This window comes from Ochotona curzoniae, unplaced genomic scaffold (assembly GCF_017591425.1).
Source record: "Ochotona curzoniae isolate NIBS_2020 unplaced genomic scaffold, NIBS_Ocur_1.0 contig_3190, whole genome shotgun sequence".
Classification (NCBI taxonomy): Eukaryota; Metazoa; Chordata; class Mammalia; order Lagomorpha; family Ochotonidae; genus Ochotona; species Ochotona curzoniae.
The window spans coordinates 12246699-12274422 of record NW_024465751.1 but is presented as its reverse complement, the minus strand read 5'-3'; the positions used below and the strand labels follow the sequence as shown (position 1 = coordinate 12274422).

General features: G+C 39.2%; 1 protein-coding gene across 2 annotated transcripts in view; it reads right to left on the bottom strand.

Moving 5' to 3' along the window:
• TAF2 (TATA-box binding protein associated factor 2) overlaps nt 1-27724 on the bottom strand; it is a 74986-nt gene that overhangs the window by 8474 nt on the left and 38788 nt on the right. Inside the window, exons 18-25 of one of the 2 annotated variants that reach the window (XM_040979375.1) lie at nt 27063-27173; nt 24856-25049; nt 22643-22782; nt 19887-19956; nt 17059-17168; nt 6571-6800; nt 4647-4752; nt 2426-2545 (exon numbers count right to left, since the gene is read on the bottom strand). In XM_040979375.1, the coding sequence (XP_040835309.1) occupies nt 2426-2545; nt 4647-4752; nt 6571-6800; nt 17059-17168; nt 19887-19956; nt 22643-22782; nt 24856-25049; nt 27063-27173 (1081 nt within the window). The remainder of the gene's footprint in view (nt 1-2425; nt 2546-4646; nt 4753-6570; nt 6801-17058; nt 17169-19886; nt 19957-22642; nt 22783-24855; nt 25050-27062; nt 27174-27724) is intronic. The other variant, XM_040979376.1, reaches the window with a different exon arrangement.

Genomic DNA, 27724 nt, shown 5'->3' with positions numbered 1-27724 from the left:
ATATAAAGGGGTTTGGTGCAGTTGCCTAGTGGCTGAAGTCCTCGCCTTGCATGCAACAGGATTCGTAAAGGGTGCTGGTTCCTATTTCGGCTGCTCCGTTTCCCTTCCAGCTTCCCGCTTGTGGCTTGGGAAACCAGTGGAGGGCAAAGCCTTGTTACCCTGCACACCATGTGGGCTCCTGGCCTTGGATTGGCTCAGCTCTGGCTATTGTGGCCACTTGGAGCATGAACCAGAGGATGGAAGATCTTTCCCTGTGTCTCCTGCTCTCTGTAAATCTGCTTTTCAAATGAAACCCAAAAAAACCTTTAAAAAAAAAAAAACTTATATAAAGTAAGTTCACGGGGTCAGTGTGGTAGTATAGCCATCTAATTCTCTTCGTGTTGTGCTGGCATCCCATATGGGCAGCAGTTGGAGTACTCCTGGCTCCATTTCTGATCAGTCCAGTTAACTGCTAATGGCCTGGGACTGTAGCAGAGGATGGCTCACTGCCTTGGGCTGCTGCAATCATGGGGGATACCCAAACAAAGCTCCTGGCTCTAGCTGCAGAATGGCCCAGCTCTTGCCATGGCAGTTGCTTGGGGAACGAACCAGTGGAAGAAAGATCTCTCTCTTTCCCTCTCTTTCTCTAGAACTTTCAAGTAAAGTAAGTGAGTCTTAAAAAGAAACAAAGTTCAAAACTCATTAAGCTTTGTAATTTTTCTAAATATAGAAAAGTCTATAGTAAAATCATAGTAAGTGTAATAATAAAGTGATACCAAAACCTTAAAAAATACCAACAGAGTACAAAATCAGTAAAGCTCCAAAAATGCCAAGATTCAAGAACTGCAGTTTGGGGTCAAGCAGACCCTCTTCGGGGACAGATCTGCGTGGGCCTATTACGATGAATGCAGAGTGCACCAAGAATTGTAAGCAGCCAACAACAGGCAAGGGTCTCAACACCAAGTATTTCTAGGTGTCACTTTTGTTTAAAGTCCCTTATTGATCCCAGTTGATCCTTCAGCTCCTCAAATCAATAAACAGTTCTCTTGTTTATATCAGACAGAAACAGTTTATGTATGCAAAATCCATCTGGCAAAATACAGCCTGTAAACTCTGAACAATGACTTTGGAAAAATATTCTTTAAAAAATGATTTTGCTTTAATGTGTCATGTTTTTCACTCTCTTTCCTACAAAATTAGAAGACGGAATCTTTGTTTCATTATAGTACATTAGGAAAAATGCTTCTAATTATTGTAAGCAATGGAAAGAGATAATGCAAAATAACAGAATGCAGGATACCAAACATATGAATTGAATCACCTTTAACAAACTTAAGTGCAATTAGTAGGATGATCTGACACAGAACATCTACCTAGAGGGGACTGGCTTTGTGGTGTAGTAGGTAAAGTCACTGCTTGCAATGCCAAGATCCCATCTGTGTCTCAGATGTTCCACTTTGTTGTGTGTGTTTTTAAGATGTTCCTTTTTGAATTTAGCTTCCTGCTAAGGACGTCCCAGCAGAATATGGGCCAAGTACTTGGGGCCCTGTTTCCACGTGGGACTCCTAGAAGCTCCTGGCTCTGGCTCAGCCCAGCCTCAGCTGTGGCTGCCATCTGGTGAACCAGCGGATGGAAAACCTGTCTCTGTCTCTCCCTCTGTATAACTCAAACTTAAAAATTTGAAAAAAAAAATCTCTGGATGGCATCAATGATTCATCACTTATAAGCAAAGAATCACTTTCGTATTTTTTTAAAGGTACAGATTTGCTGATTTCCGTTGAAGTTATTGTCTCTCATAATATAAAAATCTTAGCAAAATCACTGCAAAGGAAGAGCAAAGGGAACCTGCCTGGCTTATTTACTGAAAAAAATGTTCAACTTCTTTAAATCTGAGCAGAATGTTCCTTCCCAGGAGCTGAACCCAGGAGCTGGGAAGTCAATCCAATTTTGGAGGTAAATGACAGAGGCACAAAATAAATTTGTTTATTTGAAAGGCAGAAAGAAAATTTCTATTGATTCTCTTCTTCAATGCCTTCAAGAGCTAGGGCTGGGGCAGGCTGAAATCAGAGCCCATGTACATCTCATGTGGGCGGCAGGGACTCAAGTATCCGGACCAGCACCTGCTGCCTCCCACAACCTACATCACCAAGGAAGCAGGATCCAAAGTGGACGCCAGCGCGGGCATCCTGCCACAGCCCTGGGGAGCTACTGGACCCAAGGCTCACCCCAAGACTTTGTTCTCATTCATGTTCTGTTATCTCTGAGTTTATTTTTTTTTTTAAAATAGAAGTATATTATTTTTGAAGTAGAAAGTTCTAATTTAAAGTAATCTTTAAAGTTAGGTAACATTACAAGAAAACCGATTCCTAGGATCTATACTCTTAAAGTATTTTTTAAGTTGGTAAGCTTGCAAGTTTTTTCCTTGAGATAAAAAAAATAATTTTACCTGTCCCCTTGCGTGTAAGTTCCATACTCCACTGGGGTTTTAAGGAAGGTGTGCCATCACAGCTTGATGAATGCTGGGATATTAAAGATCGAGAGCTAGCTGGCCGATATTTAGAGAGCCCTATGAGGCCAGAAAAGGGGGAAAAAGATTAATCTATATCTGTGTTTTCCATAAGAACTAAAAAGTTCCGTAAGTGTTCACAAAAAATAGCTTTAAAAACAGAAGCAGTTCAACCACAGTAATCCTGATAATGGGAAAAAAAAAAAATGATTGAACAACCACTCAAGATCCTATTTAATATAATCTAATTCATGGTTCTGATAAGCTGATTGATAACAATATGCATTCAAGAGACTTACAGACTAGACATTAAAAGTGTCTTTATATTTTGGTGCAAGAACCACTTCACACATTTCAATATTTATGCAGAATTCTATTTATAGTGGAGTTTGTTCCCAAATTTGCTAATATATTCCACTGTAAAATTCCCTGAATAGGCCAAACTAACTTAATTACAGAAAATAATGAAAATAGGAAACGGTTAATGTTACAATGAATACCACACTGTAATGGAAGTGTCTAGAACCAGATTTCGAGTTCCATTTATCAATAAATTAGAAACACATTTTGGGCAAAATATTTCACCTCAATGACTTAATTTCTTCTTTGCTTTCACGGGAAAGTCCTAAAACTTGGATCTAGTCCTTAGCTGACCACTACTCTGTGTGTTATCTGGAATAAATCACTTAACATTCCACTGATTAAATTTAGTTACATGGAAATGGGGGGCTGTTAAATTTCATACTATTGTAAAGTCAAAGAATTCATGTTTTTAAATATATGTAAGGCTCTCATTTTATCTGGAACTCAGCACATTTAAGATTATGATGCAGTGAAAACTAAGTTAGGTCTCATAAATAAAATAAAACAAAGGCCAAACATAAAGGAATTAAATTGAGCAATGAGGACTCTGTACAAACGTTACATGTTGAAAGGGAAAAGACTCATGCAAACATAAAGATCATAAAAGACAACTACCGTGAGGTCCGAACAGGATTTCCAAACAAGAGGGAACAGTATTTGGGGTGGAGTTTTGGGGAGGGTAGGATGAACAAATAAAAATAACTACATTCCTATTAAAAAGAGATGTATTCAAGAGGAAAGCCCTGTGATCACTGAAGGTTACTCATTATCTTTGATGCTACCACCCTGACGACTAAAAAACAGTGCTAGCACAGACATTAAAAAACAGAAAAATTAGTGTGTTGCAACATGAATTTTAAAAATTACATGTCCAGTGAAAATGGGTCATGTTATACCAGTGCCACAAAAATTCAACAGCAGAGTACTACAGAATGATATATCTGTATGGCACACTAGGAAGAAAAGCAACAGAAAGAAATTTAAAAAGTGAAAAATTCAAGGTATTTGTTACTTAGAGTACAAAGACAGAACTAGGGAAGATACACACGGGAGTGCCCATGCGCGGAGGGGAGACAGTCCACAGACATTTGTGTTATTACACTTAATGCCACATATAAATCACATCAAAGGCTTTGTTAAAAATTATGAAAAGCTTATGACATAAAGTGGTATAACATCTGAAAACATGTACCAACACAACATAGTTTGTAGCCTTTCCAGGAATAATACAATTTTGGGGGACTTCATCACAACAATTTCATTCATTTGTTAAAAAAAGGGAAAAAAAGCTTTTAGATGAAGACATTCAATAGAAAGCTACTATATCAAATAAAAGGCAGAAGAAACCTAAATGCCCATCAGCAGCAAAATTGCAACATATCACTTTCCTAAGAATCTCAGATCATATTTTCAAGGGAAAATATGCTTGGAAGGCTGCATACAAAAGTCTATCATGAAATAATCAGCAGGCACTAAGCGTATAAGACAGTGTAATGGACAGCATCAAGCCCAGTGAAAAATTGTTCTAGTGGAATAAGTAACATCATTAAAAATAAGCCAGACATTTTATTTTGAAATTGAGCCTAACACAAAAGCCAAAAACACAAATTCAAAATTATTAGGAATCTAATGAACTGGTTTTATATGTTCCAAATATTAAAAAGGAACACAAGTAAAACAGAAAAATGACGATCTCTGCTGTGCTGCCAACATGTTCTAGGCTGATACAACCTAGCATTTCACACTGCCAGACACCTGAGAGGGGTGACGGGAATGCACTGTAACCTGCCAGTCCTACCTGGTGTCGACGGCCTCTCCAGCATGTTCAAGTGATGGGAAATGAAGGCCTGGCTGTCATGAACAGTATCCATATCAACCTCCTCCTCTTCTTGAGAATTTGAAAACTAAAACACAGACACACAAAACCAAAGAACAATACGGCTCTTACTTCATTTTACATTTAAATGTTGGCTCTTAGGACAAGTATCACAGAGGTCATAGAAATGCCCCCATAAAACCTTAACGGCAAAAGTAGTTTCTTTTCCTCAAAACTTTTAAGAGAAAGGATCATGGGGCCCAGACTCCAAAAGAAGCTCCTTAAAAATTACTGGAAATTTAACAGTAACTAAAATCCACCCCTGCCATGCGGGAAGACATAAACAGCTACGGCAGCGTGTGCACGCAGTTCCTCCCCCACTGACGGCAGTGTGGGATAACACGAGCCCCCCGACCGACTGCAGCGCTTCAGAATGACCCCTGGGACCTTTTAGGACCCAGTGTGTCTGTCCCATGTATTCCCGCTAAGAAAAAACTGCAGCAAGTATTCCGAAAGCTGCTCAGGAGAGTGACTGCGCTGTGAATACAGGTTTAGCCTGTTTCACTTTGCTGCCACCCTCATTCTTCTCCAGGCTCTGACCAGGATCTAGTGGGGGCCCAGAGCTGCAGCCTTCCCGGTCACTCGCTGCCGATGAGCTCTTTCACACTCTCAGACTTTCTTTGCAAGGAGATCATCTTCCTGCAGCAATAGTCAAGGTCACAATTGGACTTTTGAAGACATGCACTTCACATCACAGCCGAAACTAGCAGCTATAGCAACAAGTCCAGTGGATACAAGTTACCAGAAATGGGCTTAAATGAAATTTAATTTTTTCTTATCTGCTGGTCGTTTTTGGAGGGAAAAAAATAGCTATTTAAATAAAATCACAGTTTTCCCCAAAGACTATTTTGTTAGCTGCCATTCTGTCCTTTTATCCTAAAATGCAAACATAGATAAAGTAAGAATATTTACTGGCAATAAATATGCAAATATTCACTTTTTTTTAAAGTGCCAACATACCAGAAAGGAATTGCTGGGCAGCAAACTTTATCTAAATGTTGTTGAAAAAATGAAATCAGGTACTAGAGGCATTTTGTCATTAAAAAGAAAGCCATTTCTAGAAAACTTCCTTAAATGACAATAAAATTATTACTGCGTACTCTGCAAATCTTTTGAAAAAGCCTGGTAATTTAATAATTCATAGTAGACAGTAAAGCTTTTCAAAAGAAGAATGTACATATATACAAGGAATATTCAACATGTTCATAGAAAATCCATATTATTAAAAAAAATATATGGAATACCATGAATTTCAAAATTTTGCAACAAAATAAACTCACCTTTCAATTTCATTTTCCAAAACATTTTTCTAGCACCCTCATACACAAATTTAAAATGTAATCCACAGTCTTCTCCTGGATGAGCAGATTATCCACCCACCCAATCATCCCTTCAGCTTTGTATTTTCATTCAAAAAGCTCCTGCCAAGACTTACATATGTTTAGAACTGTACTAGGTATTACACAGAGAAACAATTTGAAAAGACAGGGTCAAATGCTTAAACATCTTGCCAATAAAATGACAAGAAAGGTTACCACATAATAGATAAACATGTCTTCTACTACTCAGAGAAAAATTCTATGTTCAAATATATAAAAAAAAAGAAACACCCAAATTATGTCATCACAAAAAAAGCACATGGACTGGCAGCACATCATGTGCTATACAGCTCTCAGTGGCATTTTATAAGCTATAAAGTACTAACCAAATGTCAGGAGGAGCTTTTAAAGTAGCACAAGAAACAGAGAAGCTATACAGTTCACAGACAGCAATTTTCTTTGGATAGCTCTCTGTCAATAAGCTACAATTTATGCATTATACATCTTATGCATTATATGATTCTTACAGGATTCTGAAATCCCACTAGTTGTGTGTGACTGCTCGGGTTACTTGCAGCTTCTTGGTTGCCGGCTATCACCTCTGGAATAATGGTAGGATTCAGGACAGCTTTTTTCTCTTTTAGATTGAGAACCAATCCAAGCTCCGGCAAAGGTAAACAGGAAGGTCTACTAAGGCCAAACAGTGTGAAGTACAGGTCCACAGCACCACATCGCAGCCTCCAGTCATGTGACGTGCCTAACATGCAAACAATGAAGAAGCACAAATCAATCAGCACATTTATCCTTACATGTGGAATGGTGATAAAACCTGTTCCTAGGGAATTTCATGAGTTGAAAAAATTTTATTATCATGCTTTTCATGCAAAATGGATAACAGACATCAGCTAAAATTTTAATATTCCCACAAATAGTACTTTTTTAGGACTCTAATAATTCCATATTCATTCCTTCTCTGTTCATCATGATTTGACTCTGTTAACAGACTATTTAATGGACAGCATCCCCATCAGATTTCTAGTACCCTATCACTGACTACTTTCTGAATTTAATGTAGTAAGAAACCATACAACTACTTTAAATAACAAATCTTGATTTTATTGGAGAGAAGAAAAATATTTTTCTTAAACACCTTTATATTTGTGCAGTTAGTGTAACATTAACTAATGAAAACATACACACACAAAGGATGGCAATGGGCAGTACACATATACTTGACAAAAAGACTGCTTGGACAGAAGTTCGGTTTATACCAGGTAAGACCAGAAATTTTTCATCTTCAAAATCAGAGAATTGGTCTTAGACCAGACCCTGCTCCACGGCAATGAAGGTCCAGAGTACAATGTTCTCAGAGTTCTTTCCCATTTTTTTCTTTTTTACCAGTGGAGTGCTGCAGTTAGACACTACTATTGAACGCAATGGACTGAACTGATGCAATGGGCAGCACAGAGTTAATATCTATCGCTACCAGTTGACATTTCAAATGATCTGGAGAATGTAAGCAGATCAGGAATATTGGAATTATCCTCAATAAGAAAAACACATCCTATCGATACTTAATTTTGATCAAGAACTGTCATTTCACAAAGTTTAAAATTGAAAAATAGGGGCAACGTTGTGGCTTTTAAGCTGCAGTGCCAGCTTATGACCCAGCACCCTGCTAACACCTGGGAAAGCAGAAGAATACAGACCGAATCCCTGGGACACTGCAACCATGCAGGAAGCCCAGATGAAAGTCCTACCTCCTGGCTTCCGTCTGGCTCAGCCCAGGCTGTCATGTACATTTGGGAATTGGACCAGCAAATGGAAGATCTCTCTAGCTTTTCCTCTCTCTGTAACTCTATCTTTCAAAAAACAAATTTTCTTAAGGACAAATAAAAAGGAAGGAAGTTTCTACAGTAAATGCTGGACATCGTAACTATTAAGACATTGGTGGGCTCAACAACAAATACTAGGTTAATAAATTATAAACTAGTATTTGTTCTAATTAAATTTGCTCTAACAAATACATAGTTGCTATATTAATTACCTACAGAGGAAATCCTTCATTAGAAATTCTTCCGATTGCATATTAGATCACACAGTGTGCTGGGCACTTTGTAGCTATATGGCTGTAAATTCTCTTCATTCCTACTGGAGACATTTTTTATTTTGCTACTCCGTGATGTGGCAGCAGATACACGATACCATTCAAATCAGAGAAACAGGCAGTAGCCCTGAAGAGGATCAGGGTTTTACATCATAAAAGCTACAGAGAAATTAAAACATGGCAAGAACACACAGTAAGTGTAGGGATAGTATACGAGACCCATTTTCCTTCTCTGGAACACGCACATAGATGCACTTAACTGGCCTGACTGGCTTTGCTTTTGTACACATCCATTATTTCCCTCCTCAAAGCATTTTACATAAGGAGCAGGTTATCAAATTCTTGAGACATTTGTTAGCAAAGGCCAGAGAGGCCCAAATCTTTGAGGGAAAGGAAGGAATTCTGCCGAGGGTGAACAATCAAGTCTGTGACGACCCAGAGCAGCTGGCCCTGGCTCTTCCTATCCTAGGGTGGAGAAGGAAAAAGAATGCATCTTAAATATTTGATCAGCAAGGATAATCAGAAAAACTTCATTAAGGTTAACGTCACTGTTTCCATGAAAGCTAGACCTGGAGAAGAAGCATCCCCTAATCACCTGTGCTGCAAATGATGCCCCGGACTGTGGGGTGACATGGAACCCTTCCCAACAGCCCCACCTTCACTCCTATGTGTTTTATTTATTTTTTTTAAAGATTTATTTTTTTTTTTATTGGAAAGGCAGATATATAGAGAGGAGAGACAGGGAAGAAGATCTTCTGTCCGATGATTCACGCCCCAAGTAAGCGCAATGGCCAGTGCTATGCCGATCCCAAGCCAGGAGCATCTCCCACATGGGTGCAGGGTCCCAAAGCTTTGGGCCGTCCTCGACTGCTTTCCCAGGCCACAGGCAGGGAGCTGGAAGGTAAGCGAGGCTGCCGGCATTAGAACCAGCGCCCATATGGGATCCCGGGCGTGCAAGGTGAGGAACTTAACTGCGCCGGGCCCACTCCTATGTATTTTAAATGTGCTCAACACAACTATGCAAATTCAACGTGCCTCGAGTCCACTTGGCTGGAAGATGCAGACTTGGTAGGATTTAGGGACTACAAGACCCAGCTCTTTTCTGTTCCTGGTGAATTTTCATAAACATTAAAAAAAAAATAACAACCAGTGAGAAGATAATAAAGCAACATAAAAAGTGTTCTGGATAAAACAGTGCTTTAAAACCTTGATGACAATCCCACTAGATACAGCACATGCACACACAAACTTCCGTCCTCCACCCCCACCAGAGGCCAAGAATACATTAAAATCTTAATAATAGTGATAGAGTAGAATTACATGATAATCCTTTTTGGTTATTTTCTTCCCCAGTAAACTTTAAAAAGTGATTATGCAGCTTTGATTTAAAAAAAAAAAAAACTGAAAATTAAACCAAAAAAAGAGAGATTAGATTCACTCTTCCAGAGGCTCAGCCAGAGACGGCAAGGAGCAACTCTCTCTAGCCCACCCTTCCTAACGTTCTTCAAAAGTGCTTTAAAAAGAAACTCCTTCCCAATTAATCATTCCACTCCCAATATTCATAGTGCTCACTTTTAATAAATCTGAAAAACCGAGCAATGATTTGCTTATGCCCGTGGCCTCACTGCTCACTGATCTCAGTGCTGGACGCAGCTTACTGCCCAGAGAATACCAACCCGAACAGCAGCTGTATTTGATACTGCACACTGTCAAGATGAAATCTGAAACCAACCTGAGCATAAATGTGTACAATCATAACCTTCTAACGGGCCTCAACTGTGGCATATAAATTGTCCCACTGACCTCAAACATACATTTATTTGGTTAAAAAAAATCTTATCTGGAAAGTAACAAAAGAATCTTCGTATTTTATTATGCTTTCTTCAAATTTCTGACTTATCATGGATAAGGAATAATGTATCCTTATTAAGAATATATTCCAATTCAACTCCCGGTAAATGTGTCTGGGAAAGCAGCAGCAGAAGGCCCAAGTGCCTGGGAACCTGCTGCACATGGGAGAACTGGAGAAAGCCCCTGGCTCCTGCCTCAAGCTGCCCCCAGAGCTGCCCCCATCCCGGGTGTCGTGGTCAGCCGGGGAGTGAACCAGTACATGGAACAGCTTATCAGTCTTCCTCTCTTTGTTTCTGTGACTCCTACTTTCAAATAAATACATTTTTTTAAAAGATCTATTTTTATTTTACTTTTTATTGGAAAGACAGATATACAGAGAAGAGAGACAGAGAGGAAGATCTTCTGTCTGATGATTCACTCCCCAAGTGAGCGCAACGGCCAATGCTATGCCGATCCGAAGCCAGGAGCCTCTTCCGGGTCTCCCACGTGGGTGCAGGGTCCCAAAGCTTTGGGCTGTCCTCGACTGCTTTCCTGGGCCACAGGCAGGGAGCTGGAAGGGAAGCGGGGCTGCCGGGATTAGAACCGGCGCCCATATGGGATCCCGGGCGTGCAAGGTGAGGACTGTGCCACCGCGCCGGGCCCAAATAAATACATTTTTAAGAATATACATAATCCAGTGGAGCTTGTGCCACATATTAACTATTGAACAATCCTCTACAAGTTCCAGAACTGTGGACTCATCCCCAAAATCAAAACAGAAATAAGATCATCTACAAATTACAAACAGTAGCAAAAAGAAAGAAGCTATATACATATATTACCTGTCAATAGGAAAAAAAAACACAATAATCCAATAAAAATAGCAAAGGCTGTGAATGACTTCCAAAACCAGAACCATAAATAAGTCAAATATATGAACAGCAGAATGATATCATTACTGTACTAGTATGAGTATGACATTTTTGAGTATTTAATATGAGGCACTGTTCCTGATGCATACTAGCTCATTTAATTCTCATTTTGAAGAAGTCATTTTCATTGTCATCTGTACTTTGTAAGTGAAAACAGTTTAGAAAAGTTGCACAGTTTCACAGCTCTGGTAGGGACCCAGTGCAGACATCTGCAAAATAGGATGCTCCAGCCATTTACCCAGACACAAATCTGGAGAGCTATACACTATCACACCACTTTCATAAGAGCTAAGGAAGCCAGGTGAAAGAATACAGTGCCTTTTAAAATACAATAATAGGAAAAGCAACAACAAAAGAGGCGTCCTATCACCCTTCCCACAAGTCCAAGAAGTGCAGCATGGAAAGATGCTTCCACCTAGGGGGAGAAGAGCAACTAAGTCCAGACTAGAGTCTTTAAAACCCAATGCCAGACCTACTACAGTGAAACCTGGAGTCAGAAGGGACCTCAAGACTTCTGCCCCTCAAGCCAGGACCTGCAGCCTGAGCCTTAGGTCAAGGGTCTACCTTCACTGCCCTTCTCCCAACTTGCAGCAGAATTAGGCAACAGCCACTGGGGGAAATGCCTTCACCTTGATGCTCATGGGGAGAGCCCAGAGGACTCTCCCCAGGCCAGGCTTATACAGAATCTCTAGGCAGATCCCAGTAGCAGGCCAACAGCTGTGTCCTGGCGGAAGGGATCACCCCCAGCTGCTCACAGGCTTAGAAGCACCAACAAGCAGCACAGGACCCTGGAGCTCTGAGAACTACTCCCAGGGATCACCCCCAGCTGCTCACAGGCTTAGAAGCACCAACAAGGAGCACAGGACCCTGGAGCTCTGAGAACTACTCCCAGCTAATGCCAGTCTGGGCAGTCCAGGTCTGTCTTCATTGTCTCTGCTCCAAGCAAGAGAAACAGCAAGGAACAAGACTCTGCCACTGAAAGCAGGGCATAAATGTGATCACGGAGTGCGTCTTGGTTCTCCTAAAATCACTATTGGGAAGATATTAAAGGCTGCTGTCCCCAGGTCAGTATACACTGACAGTGCACCTGGACAGACCCTGATCCTGCTGCCTTCAACTGAATTTATAGCCCAGCTAGCATCACCTGTGGTCAAAAACAGCAACCTGAAGTCACAAGCTCACCTCAGCAGCATAAGTCCACACTGAAGTGAACCGTGGCCTAATGACATGCTGCACTGATCCTGTGTGGCCCTGAACTTGATCTAGCATTGTGTAGGTAGCCATGGGATTGCTCAGCCCATTCCTTCCAAACCCCAGACAGCACAACAAAGAGATGGCAATTGTTTAAAGGAAGATGTTTGCTGGCTGTTCGAATATTGCCTAAGAAATCAGGTGGTGGTACTAAGGCACTCACACACCTTTGCTGGACTTTCAGATGCTGCTGGTATGAATCCAACCACACCCATGCCAAGACAGTAACCAAAGCAGCCCCTCCAGGACTCTGGACCTGCCCTCCTACAACCCTGGCCGTGACAGGCTGGTACTGCTTTCTGCCACGATATCCTCATCTTGTCCCACTGGGTGGAAAATAAGACCTGCGTGCCTCTGCTGTGTGTGAAAAGAGCACCCTGGGTTCTTACCTACACTGCCACTGGGTGTGACGGATGAAGATATGCTAAAGCCAAAAGACAGCAGCCAACTAAAATCAAAACCAATGTACAAAAACTGATACCAGAAAACACATACTCAGGAAAAAGCATTTTATTACAAAACCTGTAACATTAAAAATGATAGATGTAGGAACACAAGTTGGAGAGCAAAGCCTGGACACCCCCAAAGGAACAGACTGCTTTAAACAGTTCCAACTACTGTGGCCACCTGGGGAGTTAATCAGTGGACAGGAAGATCTTTCTGTCCCTCCTCCTCTCTGGTATAACTGACTTTCAATAAAAATAAATAAATCTCTAAGGAAAAAAATCAGGAAAACCAGACATGGCATGTATGATAAATTCAAGAAGGAGACAGAGTTCCAGAAAAAGAACTGCAGAAATCTTAGAAAAAGAACTCAATAATTCAAATAAAGAACACAGCAGAAATTCTAAATAACACACTAGATGAAGCAGGAAAAAAATAATGCATTAAGAAGGTTTTCAGATATATTCCAGACAGACAAAAAACAACAACAACAAAAAAGACAAAAAGAGTATGAAGACAGCTGCAGAGAAATCTTATACAGGGGCCAGCATTGTAGTGCAACAGGTTAAGCTCATCTGGGTGTCCATTTAGAATCCTGGCAGCTCCACTTCTGATCCAGCTCTCTGCTAAAGTGTCTGGGAAGGCAGTAGAAGATGGCTCAAGTGCCTTGGCCCTTGCCACCCACGCTACAGACCCAGATGGAGTTTCAGGCTTCTGGCTTTGTTGCAGGCCAGCCCCTGCCATAGCAACCAATCGGGGAGTAAATCAGTGAATGAAAGCTCTCCCTGTTTATTCTCCTTCTATAAGTTCTTCTTTCTAATAGATAAATAAACCTTGAAAATGAAAAAGGTGAAACAAAAGGAAAGAAAAGGAACAAAAAGAAAATAAAACCCCATAGAATAGCCTACCAGCTAAAAACTTGTCCAGCCTGGAGACAGATACGTATATCTGACTGCAGGAAGTCTGTAAGATCCCAAACAGAACTTCTTTTAAAAAAAGACAGTCACTGCAACACGTAATAGTGAAACAGACAGACATGTAACACACTGGAGGGCAGCACTCTGACATAGCAGGTAGAGCAGCAGCCTCCATGTCACGTGCGTGCTGCTTCAAGCCTCAGCTGCTTCACTCCCAATCTAGCTCCCCCACTAGCCTGGGAAAAGCAGTGCAAGCTGGTCCAAGCGTTTGGAGCCCTGCCAACCACATGGCAGATGTAGAAGAAGCTCCTGGCTTCAGATCGGCTGCTGTGGCCATTTCGAGAATGAATGACCAGATAGCTTTCTAATAAAAAATACATCTTTAAAAAAATAAAATCATATCTTAATATCCCTGATAAACACAGATGGAAACTCTTAACAAAATGCTACCAAATTGAATTCAACAACACATAAAAAACATCAATCCATAGGATCAAGTGGGAGTTATCACACAGATTCAGGGATCACTCAACATATGCAAATCAATAAACATAACACAGCACAACAACAGAATGAAAAAGGAAGATCCAATCACCCTCTCCACAGAGGCAGAAAAAGCTTTCAATAAAATTCAACAGTCATTTACGAAGTATCTTTGAAAAAACCAGGCCTATTTTATAAACCCATCATAACCATCATACTGTATGGGGAAAAGCTGGAAGCATTTTCTGTAAGATCTCAAATAAGACAAGGATATCTTATTCAGTATAGTACTGAAAGTAATACACAAAGCAATTAGACAAAAAGATATTTAAAAAAACATACAAACAGAAAAGAAGAAAGCCAAATTAGCCCTGATAACAAATGCTGAGATTGTACATATAGAGAAATAGTCAGGCTACAAAATCAACACAAAAATTAGTAGTATTTTAATACAAAAATAATAAACTCCTTGGGAAAAAAAAATCTGTAGGCGTGATCTCATTCATGATAACTACCAAAAATTCACCTTAAAATAAATTCAACTAAGAATATAAACATGGGCCCAGCGCGGTGGTGCAAGTGGTTAAGGTCCTCGCCTTGCACGCCCGGGATCCCATATGGGCGCTGGTTCTAATCCCGGCAGCCCCGCTTCCCTTCCAGCTCCCTGCTTGTGGCCTGGGAAAGCAGTCGAGGACGGCCCAAAGCTTTGGGAACCTGCACCCACGTGGGAGACCTGGAAGAGGCTCCTGGCTTTGGATCGGCATAGCACTGGCCGTTGTGCTCCACTTGGGGAGTGAATCATCAGACGGAAGATCTTCCTCTCTGTCTCTCCTCTCTGTGTATCTGCCTTTCCAATAAAAAATAATAATAATAATAATAAAAACAAATCTTTAAAAAAAGAAGCTAAACAATAAAAATTTTGAAAACATGATGAAATATACTAAAAACACAAGGAAGTTAAAAAGATTTCTCATGTTCATGGATTTGAAGAACTAGTACTATCATTAAATTCATGTACAGCAAAATAAAACTACAATACCAAAAAAACCCAAACCTCAAAAAACAAGCAAGAGACTGAATCAACAGAATGGGAGAGAACATCTGCAAACTATGAATCTCCAGAATACATGAGGACCTCCAAAAACCTCAACAGCCAAATGTCCAGTTAAGAAACAAGCAAAGGATCTGATTAAAAACTCTACTAAGAAGTACAGGGCCCAGCACTGTGGCACTGCAAGTAAAGCTGCTCTTTTTGGAGCTGGCATCCCATCTGGGAGCCCATTCATGTTATGGGTGCTCCACTTCTGATTCAGCTAAAGTGTCTGGGAAAGCAGCAGAGGACAGTCCAGGTGTTTGGGCCCTTGTACCCATAAGGCACTCAGTGGAAGCTCCTGACTCTTGGTTGCACACCAGTCCAGTTCCAACTATTGTGGCCATTTGGGGAGTCTCCTTTTTCTCTAACTCTGCCTTTCAAATGAACAAATAAATCTTTACCTAAAAAAAAAACATAAAATAAGAAATATAAATGTTCAAAAAAGTAGATGCAGAAAAACATGTTGAGCTGTACTAGCCTTCAGGAAAACGAAATCAAAACCACAATGAGCTATCACCTCACCCCAGTTGCAATGGCTACTGTCAAAAAGACAAAGGGATTCTAGATGTGGCAGGGATGTGGAGAAAAGGAGACCCTTCTACCCTGCTGAAGGGAATGCAGGATTGTATGATCGTTACAGAGAAGAGCATGGCAGTTCCTCAAAAAACTACCAATAAACCTGTTATCTAAGCCATCTCTTTCAGTTACAGGAGTGCGCGCACACACACACACACACACACACACACACACACACACACACACACACACACACAATGAAAGCAGCATGTGAAAGAACTAACTATACTCCCATGTTTATCAGTATTACTTATAATAGCCAATACAGAGAATCAACCTAGTTGCCTACCAACCAATGAATGGCTAAAGAAAATGTAACTACACACAATAGAATATATTTCATTACAAAAAGAAATATCTATAGCAAAACAGATGGAACTGAAGATCATTATGCTAATCCAGATACAGAAAGGCAAATACCAAATGGTCTCCATGTAGACTTAAAAAGAAACAATGGTCAATGTGACCTTAGAGCAGTGGTGACTACAGGCTGGGAAGGGAGAGCTGGGAGTGGTTACTACAGGCTGGGAGGAGAGCTAACAGTAAGACAGATAATGAGGATTGGATAAAAGGTACAAAAACACAGTTAGATGAAAGTAACAAATTCTAGTGTTCCACGCCATAGTGGGACATCTATAGTTTATAATTATGCTGCATAAATAAAAGAGATGGTAGGTGCCATCACAAATAAAAACAGAAATCCAACTGTCTGGTTTGAATAGTTTACATGTGTATAAAGGCTGAGGCATTACAATGTACCATACAAAAATGTTTAAGTATTGCATGATAATTTTAAAAATAAATTAGACATAAACAAGGTTAAGCTAAGTTTCAGCGCCAGCAGGACAGTTCTAAATCCCAGAATTAGTGTTCCTAAGCACTGTGTTATGCTCTTTAACTCATTTAAAGTGCTCTTAAACTCATCTCCAAAGTGAAGGGCAGTAACAGTAGCAGTGTTTTAAAATTCAGGTTGCATATTACACTGTACTGCATTAAGGTCCAAGGATGGGTTAAGTCAACCTACCAGGTGGCTGGGAAAAACAGGTCAGACTTTTGAAGCCTTATGATAAAAATTACACTTAATAAGTTCATATCTCTAACCCTTTAACCATTTTAAATATTTTCATGTACATTAATGTTTTGATTTCCTTAACCATGCTGTGGAGCAAACTAAGCAAATATACCTTTAATAAATGTTATAATACCCACCAATGAAAATATGTGATACCTTATTTGAAAGAAAAACAAAACAAAAATTTAACTTTTGTTTTTAATTGATACTGAATTTTAAATACACCATAACACAAAAATACTCTAATAAAAAACAACAAACCAAAAAACCCACAAATTTGGTTTAAAAAAAAAAACCAGCAGCATCTTACCAGAATTCATGAGTTTCCAAAGTTGATCCACCAGAGCTTCATTGCATAAGGGAGAGTCTGTGTTCTTCGTAAAGGGAGGGTTCTTTGTCAGCATGTTTAGGATCTTGTGTCTGGAATAAATAACAGCAAATGTTAAACTTCAGAAGAGCATTTGTTGATTAATGCTATGAGCAGGAGACATAAAATGCGTGGTAATAACCTATGGTTCTTCCTTCACATTTCACCATTTTCCATTCCAAGGTCTAACATTGTGTTTAGTTCAATTTCACTGAAAAAACATTCTGTTACATCTCAAATCTAAAGAAATGTTTAAACTATCTTAACTATATCTATTTGTGGAGAATAGTATAATAATTTGATGCACGCATACAAAGCATGACGATCAAGTCAGGGTAGTTACCATTTTGACCTCCTTAAAATAACTTTTTGATTACATGCTAAGTGTAAACGTATAGACTGGTGGTCACTAGAGACTGGGAAATGTGTGGGATGGAATGAAGGAAGAGGACAGCCAGATGCAGAATAACAGGTATCCAAACGAGGAAGGAAGGAAGGAATTCTATAGTTCTACAGCACCATGGGCTGACTAGAGTTCACAACAATCATACACTTTCTGATAACTGGCAAAGAGAAGTTAAAAGCAAAAAATCATGATAAAGAGATGGAAACATGAATGACTCCAACTTGATGAATGCGTGCTGTGCATACACGTATTAAAACATCCTGAATATTGACTATTGCTTTATCACGGAAGACATTCTGTGGATTTTCTCTTTCTCAACTTGCCTTGCTATATAACGAAGTATTTTAAAATCTTACTCCATGTATTTCTAAATAATCTTTCCTATCCCACTTTCTAAAATAAATATTCCATTTTTCTTGGAAGCACATACTAAAATAATTCATCTTAAAATGGAGCAAAAAAAAATCCAGTAAAGCCAAAAATACCTATATTTGAGATAATATATTGAGCATGAACTTCTTTATTATATCTTTATAAAGCATGGGAATGCAGAAACACTTTATAGAGATTACAAAGGGATTTCGTCAAAAAGTACATCTGTAACTTACAGATAAGTAACGTGAAAGGGAATACAAGTCTATGCAGAGCACATCAATGCTTCTGAGCGAAAACACGAACGTTTGTGCTTAGACTCTCATGCTCCATGTGTGAGGGGATCAGCATTACGGCTATCTCTAGCTCACACCTTTTAAATCTAAGAGAATCTAGTCACACTGTTGCACTTGGAATTTTGCGTTAACAAGAAACATTACTCTAAATGTCAAGTAGGGCCAAACTATTGCAACTTCAGGTTACCTAGTTAGAGCATTTCAAACTCTTTACGGCCAAGCCAATTCAGTTGCAGAAGATGGTCTAGGGTTATGTTTGAAAAAAAGCAGTAAGTACTAGTACATTTATAACTTAGTAACCTAAGCATTTATTTACTTTTAAAGTTTTATTTTTATTCAAGGTAGGATGGAAAGAAGGCTTTCACAAGGATATAAACATAAATAACTAACAAGACAAAAAAAAACCCTAAAGAGATAAGAAGAAAATGGGAATCCTATGCTGAATTTTTTCAAAGATGAAACACCAATAAACATACTAAGGTGTTTGTAAAAGTTCACAGAAATTGTGTACTGTGAAAAAGCTATGCACATATTTTAAATCATTTTTTCATTCCTATATGAACTCATATTTTAATTTCATCAAATGTTGCACAGGCAGGATAATTGTTGTGTAGTAAAACTTTTACCTAGTCACCACTTACCCTTAAAAATTTTTAAAGGGTTCAGTGTGATGGCTCACTTGACTATCCTCCCCCTGCAAGCACCGGGATCTCATGCAGTTGCCCAGGTCATGTCCTGGCTGCTCCACCTTCCACCCATCTTCCTGTTTAAGGCTTGTGAAAGCAGCAGACCACGGAGCAAAGCCTGGGTACCCTGCACCTGTGTGGGAGACCCAAAGAAGCTCCTGGCTCCTGGCTTCTGATCAGTTCAGTTCGAACCACTGTGGCCATTTGGGGAGTGAACCAAAGGATGGAAGATCCTTCTATCTTCTCCTTAAGTCTGTCTTCCCAATAAAAATGAATGAATCTTTTAAAAAAAGACTTTTAAAAGATATGTTGAATTTTTATAACTGCTAGTGTAATTACGCCCAAGAAGTTCCTTAATGAAAATTTTAAATAAATCATATCAAATAATATGCTAAACATAATTATGAAGTAGACTTTTAAATAAATCTTCAACTCAGTTTGCAAATAGCATATTCTTGAAATGTGAATGAATATTAACAGTTTCTCAATAGTATTTTAAAAGCAATTTAGACTGCATGACACAAAATTTACAAAAATTATAACTAAGTTTTGCAGAAATCAGAATGTATTAAAAATGGTCTTCAACATATACAGCTCAAATATCCAGTCTTCAAAACAAGATCTAAGAAATAGGTATGTCAATGTTAGTTAATGTTAGTTATGCTAACAGAAGTTGAAAATAAATGAATACATGGTAGGTACATTTCTTTTTCTACTTGTGACCAGAATCTTACTTCAACTCACATGTTGTCTGCAAAGTTTTGAAGCATCTTCTATACATGGATTATAAACATTTTTTGCATTAACAAAACTATCTTTTAATTCCATTTACTATGAGCTTTTCAAGGTTGCCTCATACTTTAAAATTACATACTTAAAAAAAGTGTATTTTGAAAAATGTTTTTCCAAAGAGAAATAAAGTAAAAACCATAAGTAATTGTTCCATCTTCTGAAACTGTTCAATTTATTTCAGGATTTATAGTAGCAAAAAATTCTGGTGTATAAACTAACCTTACATAGGGTACAGGATCAGTCTGAATCATATTAAGTAGCCACTGCAGCTCTTCATAACTCCGGTCCACTTAAAGAAAAATAAGAAACAATAGTCTTAGCTAATCATAACAAACTAAATAACAAGTGACTAGCAGAGAGTTCACACTTACTATTAAGACTCTGCCTTTGCTGGGTTTCCAATCAGAGTTGAACAGTGGGTCTTAGATTTTCTTATATTTACTTAATGCAATTTTCACTATAACTTTTGCAAGTATCATGTTATATGTAGCAAGACATAAAATAGCAGTAAGTTAACATTTTGAAAATAAAGGTCAAAGAATCAGGGCAAGCACAACAAAGAAAATTACCATTTATTAAAAACCCTAAACTAACTATGATTAAATAGAATTAATCTAAATAAAATTGTATTCCAGATTATTAAACTGTTGAGGCTTGATTTCCAATGGAACTCAAATACACTATGAGAAAAGTCTTAACGCTCGGCTCTATCTCAGACTGAAGGGTAGTCTTGGGGGCTGGCATCATGCCATATCAGTTTAGGCTGCCACCTGTGATGCTAGTACCCCATATGGGAGTTGGTTCATGTCCAGCAAGCTCCACTTCAGAACAATTCCCTGCCAAGAGCCTGAGAAAGCAGTGGAAGATGTCCCAAATGGCTGGGCCCCTGCCACCCAGGCGGCCGACCTGAAGAAAGAGGTGGCTCTTGGCTTCTGCCTGATCCAACCCTGGCCATTCTGGTCATTTGGGGAATCTCTCCTTCTCTGTAACTCTGCCTTTCAAATAAACAGCTCTTAAAAACAAAACAGTTCCAACTTCTCAGCATAATATAAAAGGCAGCACAAAAACAGTGCCATGAACACTATCTGACTTAACATGCCTCATTTGTGATTTCCATTGAGTTCCTCAATCAGTTTAGCTTTTATGATGTGAGTTTTTTCACATATTTTTTCCTATTTTTCATGACTTTCATTTTCTAATTTGAGTGTCAATATCTCAACTCAAAATCGAAGAATGAAATAAAAGTTCAGTTTACATTTAAATGTTTCTTAACTGCATTATACTTAGTAGTTTAGCATTCTTTGGAAGGTATATATTTTTTTTTCTTTAATTCCAGATAACATTGACTCATGACATTCACCTATTATTTATGTGACAATGGCCAACATTCATAAATCGTAACAAATAAGACTGGGAAAAACAGCATATTTTGTAGACATCAAGACTTTCAGATTTCACAAAAATGGTACCATGTTAGAGCAGAAGAAATCAAAGAGTACCTTTTCCCCTTGTCCAGAAAGTCATCTAACAATAACAAAAACCACTACTTTACTGTAATTTCTTATATGAGAATATTTTAATCATCAATAAAATAATTAACAACCATTTCTGACTTTAGGAACACACACATATATATCACGTGTATATATATATATATATATATCGCCCTACTCTTTACTTTCTGATTATAAACCACATTTATATCAAAATTTACAAAAGAAACAAAACAATAAGTCTAGCATATTTTTACTTCTTTACTCCTTCCACAACTTAATGTTGTAATCTGGAATTTCAGATGTAGATTACTTACACATTCCTTCTAACTGCATGCTATTTGTAAAAAATGATCTTTGAATTATACATTAAATCTTACTACCTATTTAACAAATACTTAAGCTGATTTTGCAGGCACACTCCTCATGTTCATGTTTGCCCTAATCTTGAGTTGCTGATTCACATCCAGGTTGGCTGAAAATTATCACTGTCAGTTTATCTTTAAGAAATGTTACAGGAGATGTAATTCTAACTCTCCAAGGCTGCATGAGTCACAACTTGAACTAAGAATTTCAGATCATAATTTTTCCTAAATATTAGACAGCCACTTCTTCATTGTCTTTTGACTCTCAGTACTCTGAAAAACTCAGAGGTCACATTATTCTTTTACATTAACTGCTTTTAATATTTCTTGAGCTTGAAAAAAAAAATCATTTTTCCTTAAAGGGGACGGGGGCGAGGTGTCAGCACTGTGACATAGGCAGCAAAGCCTCCGTCCGCAATGCTGGCATCCCATGTGTGCTGATCTGTGCCCTGGCTGCTCCACTTCGGATTCAACCCCCCCCGCTAACGTGCCTGGGAAAGCAGAGGAAGACTGCCCAAGTGATTAGGCCACTGCCACCCACGTGGGAGAGCTAGGCAAAGCTTGTGTTTCCCAGGCTCTGCACGGCCAAGCTGCAGCTGCCACAGCTCCCTGCGAACTGAATCAATAACTGAAAAATCATCCAGGTCTAACATAGGTCAGTTTTATTTATATTCTTCCAAAGTATGCCATTATTTCTTTAATTATCGGATTTCTTCCACCTATTTATTCATGCCTTTTTTTAAGCACTTCCACTTTCCCCTTTAAATCCCCTATATTTCAGAAAGCATGTTTAATATGTATTATTCTCTTAACATTTTTCAGCCTTACGAAGCTTACCCTAATTCCCCTAACGTTTATGCCTCTTGCTCTTCTTTCACAAAGTTTTGCACAGCTGAAACACGCTTTCCTGAGTCTCTCATAAAAATCTCCTAAACATTATCTCCTCTTCCTTAAAATAATGTGTGGTTAAACTTATGCAGGGACACAATCATTAGTCACAAAGGATTTAAAAATAAAGTATCTGCATTACACATACAGGAAAATCTTACTAACCAATGGCCTTGGGAGGTAGAATTTCCTTCTAAAATGACAACCATCTCTTTTCCTAAAGCATTACCTTTAGTATAATCAACAACGGCTTCTAACGCAGCTATCCTGATATCCACAAAGTGGCCGTATTCAGCGTAAGATTTGAACAGAGCCGGATCACTTGGCACGTGCCCGTTCTTCTGCAGCACCCGAATGGCTCTCAGACAACTAAGGAAGAAAACATTACATTGACTACTCATCAAGGCATTATGCATCAAATTTGTTTCCCTAGGTACTAAATTCAACTGGAGCAGTAAGTTTAAATCCTGACATGATTTGAATCACTTTTCAAGTGTGTAATATTAAACTTTTGCAGTTAAATTAACTGGGCTCCTGCCATTCCCATGGGAGGGACGAAGACCAAGTGCCCGCTTCCTGGCCTTCCCCTGGCCCAGGCCACGTGACGTAGGCATTTTAGGGGTAAGTAACTAAATGGAAGTGCTTTCTGCCTGGGACTCTGTCTCTCAATCACTCTCCCTTTCCATTTTTTTTTTTTTCAATTCAAAATCATGTTAAATTCCATTGAAAGAAAATAATCTTCAAAGTTTCAGGCAATTTCAACTACTATTTCTCTTATAACAGGAATATTCTTCAGAGAAAAAATTTAATATGAAAATAATCACATACATATAGAATCTCCCCACCTCCACCCTCCTCCCGCCAAAAAAAAAAAAAACGTGAATCAACGTTCAACTTTTTGCAAACTCCTAAACAAAGAAGAATTTTTGGAGCCCAGTGCAGTACCCTAGCAGCTAAAGTTCTTGCTTTGAATGCTCTGGGATCCCATATGGAATCCCATATGGGCGCCAGTTCTAATCTTGGCGGTTCCACTTCCCATCCAGCTCCCTGCCTGTGGCCTGGGAAAGCAGTCGAGAACAGTCCAAGGCCTCAGGACCCTGCTCCCATGTGGGAGACCCAGATGAGGCTCCTGGCTTTGGATTGGCTCAGCATTGGCTGTTGCAGTCATTTGGGGAGTGAATTAGGGAAGTGAGTTAGCAGATGGAAGATCTTCCTCTCTCTCCTCCTCTCTGTGTATCTGACTTTGCAATAAAAATAAATCTTTAAAAAAAAAAAAAAGAATTTCTGAGAGCTACACACAAGAAGTTAGTATAAGTAAAACAAGCGAGGAACGTGATGAAATCATGACTCCTTATGAAGGACTATACCATTGTAGCAATGTGGGGAAAATCTGTTGGGGACGGGAGTTTGGGGTGGGATCCCAGTCTCTAAGAAATTATACCATAAAACTCAAAAATTCAAAATAAAAATTTAGCAAAAAATAAAAGTGAGGGACAAAATTATGGCACAGTGGTTTCACGGACTGCCTATAATGGCATACACATAAGTGCGATTCAAGCCTTAGTCACTTGGTTAGTCTCCATGCTGATGTGCCTGGGAAATCAACAGAAGACAGGCCAAGCACATGGAGCCCTACCACCCACACGGGAGACCCTCATGGAGTTACAGGCTCCTGTCTTTAGCCTGGCACTGCCTTAGCTGTGTGGCCATCTGGGAAGCGAACCAGTGAATGGAACATCTCCTTCTCTACGAAAATCTTCCAAATAACTAAAATCTATAGGGAAAAAAAAAAGAAGTTGCTTAAAAGATTAGAGGATGTCTATACTATAGCTAAGAAAATAAAAGACTATACAATAAAAAAGTTATGAAGAATTTTTGTTGAAATGAGAAAATATTTATGATACACACAAAATAAAACAATGAAGACATTCAAAACTTACATAATACAGAGGAAAAAATAAGGTGAACATTCAACAAACATTAAAAATGTTTGTAGAATGTTAATTTACTCCTTTTACTTTACTATATTTCTCAGTCTGCTATAATGAGATTTTGTTCTTAGCTATAAAAATATAGCTTTAAAAGTTTTTTTAAAAATTTTAATTTATTCTGAAAGTCAGAATTAGAGAGAGAACGAGAGCCAGAGATCTTCCACCCACTGTTTCATTTTCTGGATGGCCACAACACATCTTTCTGGGTGGCCTGGTGGGGGGCCAAACAGAAGCCAGGAATTTCTTCTGGTTCTCCCATGTGGGTGCAAGTTACAAACCTGGGCCAGCACCTGCTGTTTTCCCAGGCCTTAGCAGGGGGTTGGACTAGCAGTGGAGTGGCTGGGACACTAACTGGCAACAACATGGGATGCCAGTGCATGAAGGCTTTACCTGCTCTGCCACCATTCCAATCCCTAGAGAGCTTTTTAAAAAGCGGAGAACTGAATCATACCTGACAGTGATGGTATGTCTGTAACTTGGAAGAAGCTTTTCCATATTCAAAAACCTGGTGATTTCTTCAAGAATGAGTCGCACATCAGGATGCAGGTTATCCAAAGTTCTAACTTCATTATTCACACTGACTGCAGGAGTAACAGAGTTGGCCAGGGCATCAATCATTTCTGCACGGTAATAGTTATCTGAAAACTAATCCAACAAATAATTGATCTCAAATATATTATGCATATGCTCGTAATTTTAATATATAATTTCTCTTGTATTATCTGGAAATGCAAAAGCAAATTCTCTGGTAAATATACTGAACTTGGTCTTTGGTAGGGACTCATCCCTTGGAAAATGAGCATGAAGGAGATGGACTCTTTCCAATCAGCAATATATTTGTTAAATGAACAAATATTCACTTCCTGTAAGGAACTCTAATGGTAACCTAGCCAGATTCTCAAGAGACAGCAATCCATATATCCCGCTCTAACAAAGAACTTAGTATCAGCTATTCAATGCTCTACTTTGTAATACAGAAACACAGAGCCAACAGCAATGGATATTTAAGAAAAGCATCAACATAAAAAATACCAACTAAAGGGACATTTTCCCAACTGCCTCTTTGTTAATTAGGACTACTTGTCCCAGGAGCTAGTTCTTAGGTTACCATTTCTAATAGCTCATATCCCCTTTATTCCAGAAATTCTATTGGCTATATGGATTTCTATAACCAATTTAAATTTTTCATTAAAGTTCAATAGGGAGAAGCATATCATCCTGTGTCTTTTCATTGATTCCATATTACATCTCTAAAAGGGAGCCTCATTATCCCCAAGATGAACCATATAAAAGTTGACAGAATCAAAATAGAGCTTCTGTGTCAATTCTAACAAAACAAATGAACAAGAAGCAGGAAGCTATGTGGGTAAGGCACTTAGGACTGACTGCCAAATAGCAATGACCATAGACTAGAACCCTGCAGAGACTACTGCACTAGCACCTAAAGTGCTTCTTTAAAATGAGATACTGATCGCTTCTCGGCCTTTTGGCTAAGATCAAGTGGAGTAAAATGAGATACTGAAATCAGTGTAGTGGCTTAACGCATTGCATCACAACGCAAAGCGCCAAAGTGCTTATACTCTTTTTTTTAATGAGATTTTAAAATTTATTTGAAAGGCAGAATTACAGAGAAAGGAAAAGAGAAAAGTCTTCTGCCCACTATGGATACAACAGCTGGAGCTGGGCGAGGCTGTAGCCAGGAGCCCTCCATCTGTGTCTTCCACATGTCTAGCAGAGACTCAAGTACTTAGGCCATCTTTGGCTGCCTGCCCGGGGCATAACAGTAGGAGCTAGAACAGAAGTGGAGCAATTGGGACCTGACTCAGATCTAAGTCTCAGCCGCTTCACTTCGGATCTGGCTCCCTGCTAACACACCTGGGAAGTCGGTGTGAGATGGCACAAGTGCTTGGTACTCTGCTGTCCACCCGGGAGATTCAGTGAAGTTCCTAGCTCTTGGTTTCTGTGGCCATCTGAACAAGCAATGGAATACCCTTCTCTAAATAGAACTGCTTTTCAAAATAAATTAATCTTTTTTTAAAAGAAAAAAATTTCAACAACATACCATTTTTCAAAGGAAAGAAATATTTACTCCAGCTGTAGGCAGCCACAAAGGCTGCCTTGTACACACAGGCATGTGTTACACTGCCGGGAGAACAGCAGCCAATAGTTTGTAGGTGTTGCAGGCAGCAGTTTAATCCACTGTGCCATAGTGCTGACCTCTGGAAAGTCTAACAGTAGTGATTTCTCAGGAAATGTTAATGACAGCTTTGATCCCCACCTCCGAAGTTACCTGTTTTTCCTATTTGTTCTAGTCCCCTTCTCATTAAAACAAAAAAAAAAACAAAAAAAAAAAAGGACATTTATTTAAGAATAGCAGCACATTCCAATGGGAATATGAATGCTGTAGAAAACTCCGCCATATATCCCCATGGCATGAGCAAACCCGTGGCTGGAGGTAGGCTAAGTAGGAGTTTTTAGGGGTCACTTTGACTATCAACAGCACTTGCTGATTTATGAGTCAAGGCTAAGCATGGGACTGACCAGGTGGCTGTAACCCCCAGTATGTGTGCTGGCTGGTGCAGGGGGGCAGCCTGAGGCTCATGAAGCATAAAATACAAGCGAGTGGTTTCATAATTCTCTTTGAGAAAAGTTTCTTACCTTGTTTTTTCTGTTGTCATTATACTTGATCAAGTCTAAAATAAATGTTAAGACTTCTTTGGGACAAAGGTTATGAACATCTCTTAATAAGGCCATTGCAACTGGCATAGTCTATAAAAAAAAAAAGATCAAAATCACATCATATAATCCATTCATCACTACAACTCACTGAACAATAAAGAGAAAAAAAGGCACATTCTGGAGTTGACTGATACCTAGGTGGAGTCTATCTCCCCTCTCACACGAAAAACATACCTTAAAGCATTGATAATAAAACAGCAAAAACCAAGGGAAGAGCTTCTATAAATAATGCCATGTGTCTTGGTCCTCGTTTGCTGGAACAAGGTAAGACATTACTTCAAAAAGTAGATAGAACATGGAACTAAAAGTTTGATGTGGGACCAGCACAATAGCTTAGTGGATAAAGACCTCACCTTGCAAGTGCTGGGATCCCATATGGGCACCATTTGTGTCCTGGCGACCACGCTTCCCATCCAGCTCTCTGCCTATGGCCTGGGAAAGCAGGTGAGGACGGCCCAAGACCTTGGGACCCTGCACCTGCATGGGAGACACAGAAGAAGCTCCTGGACCCTGGTTTCAGATTGGCTCAGCTCCAGCCATTGAGGCCAGTTGGTGAGTGAACCAACAGACATAAAATCTTT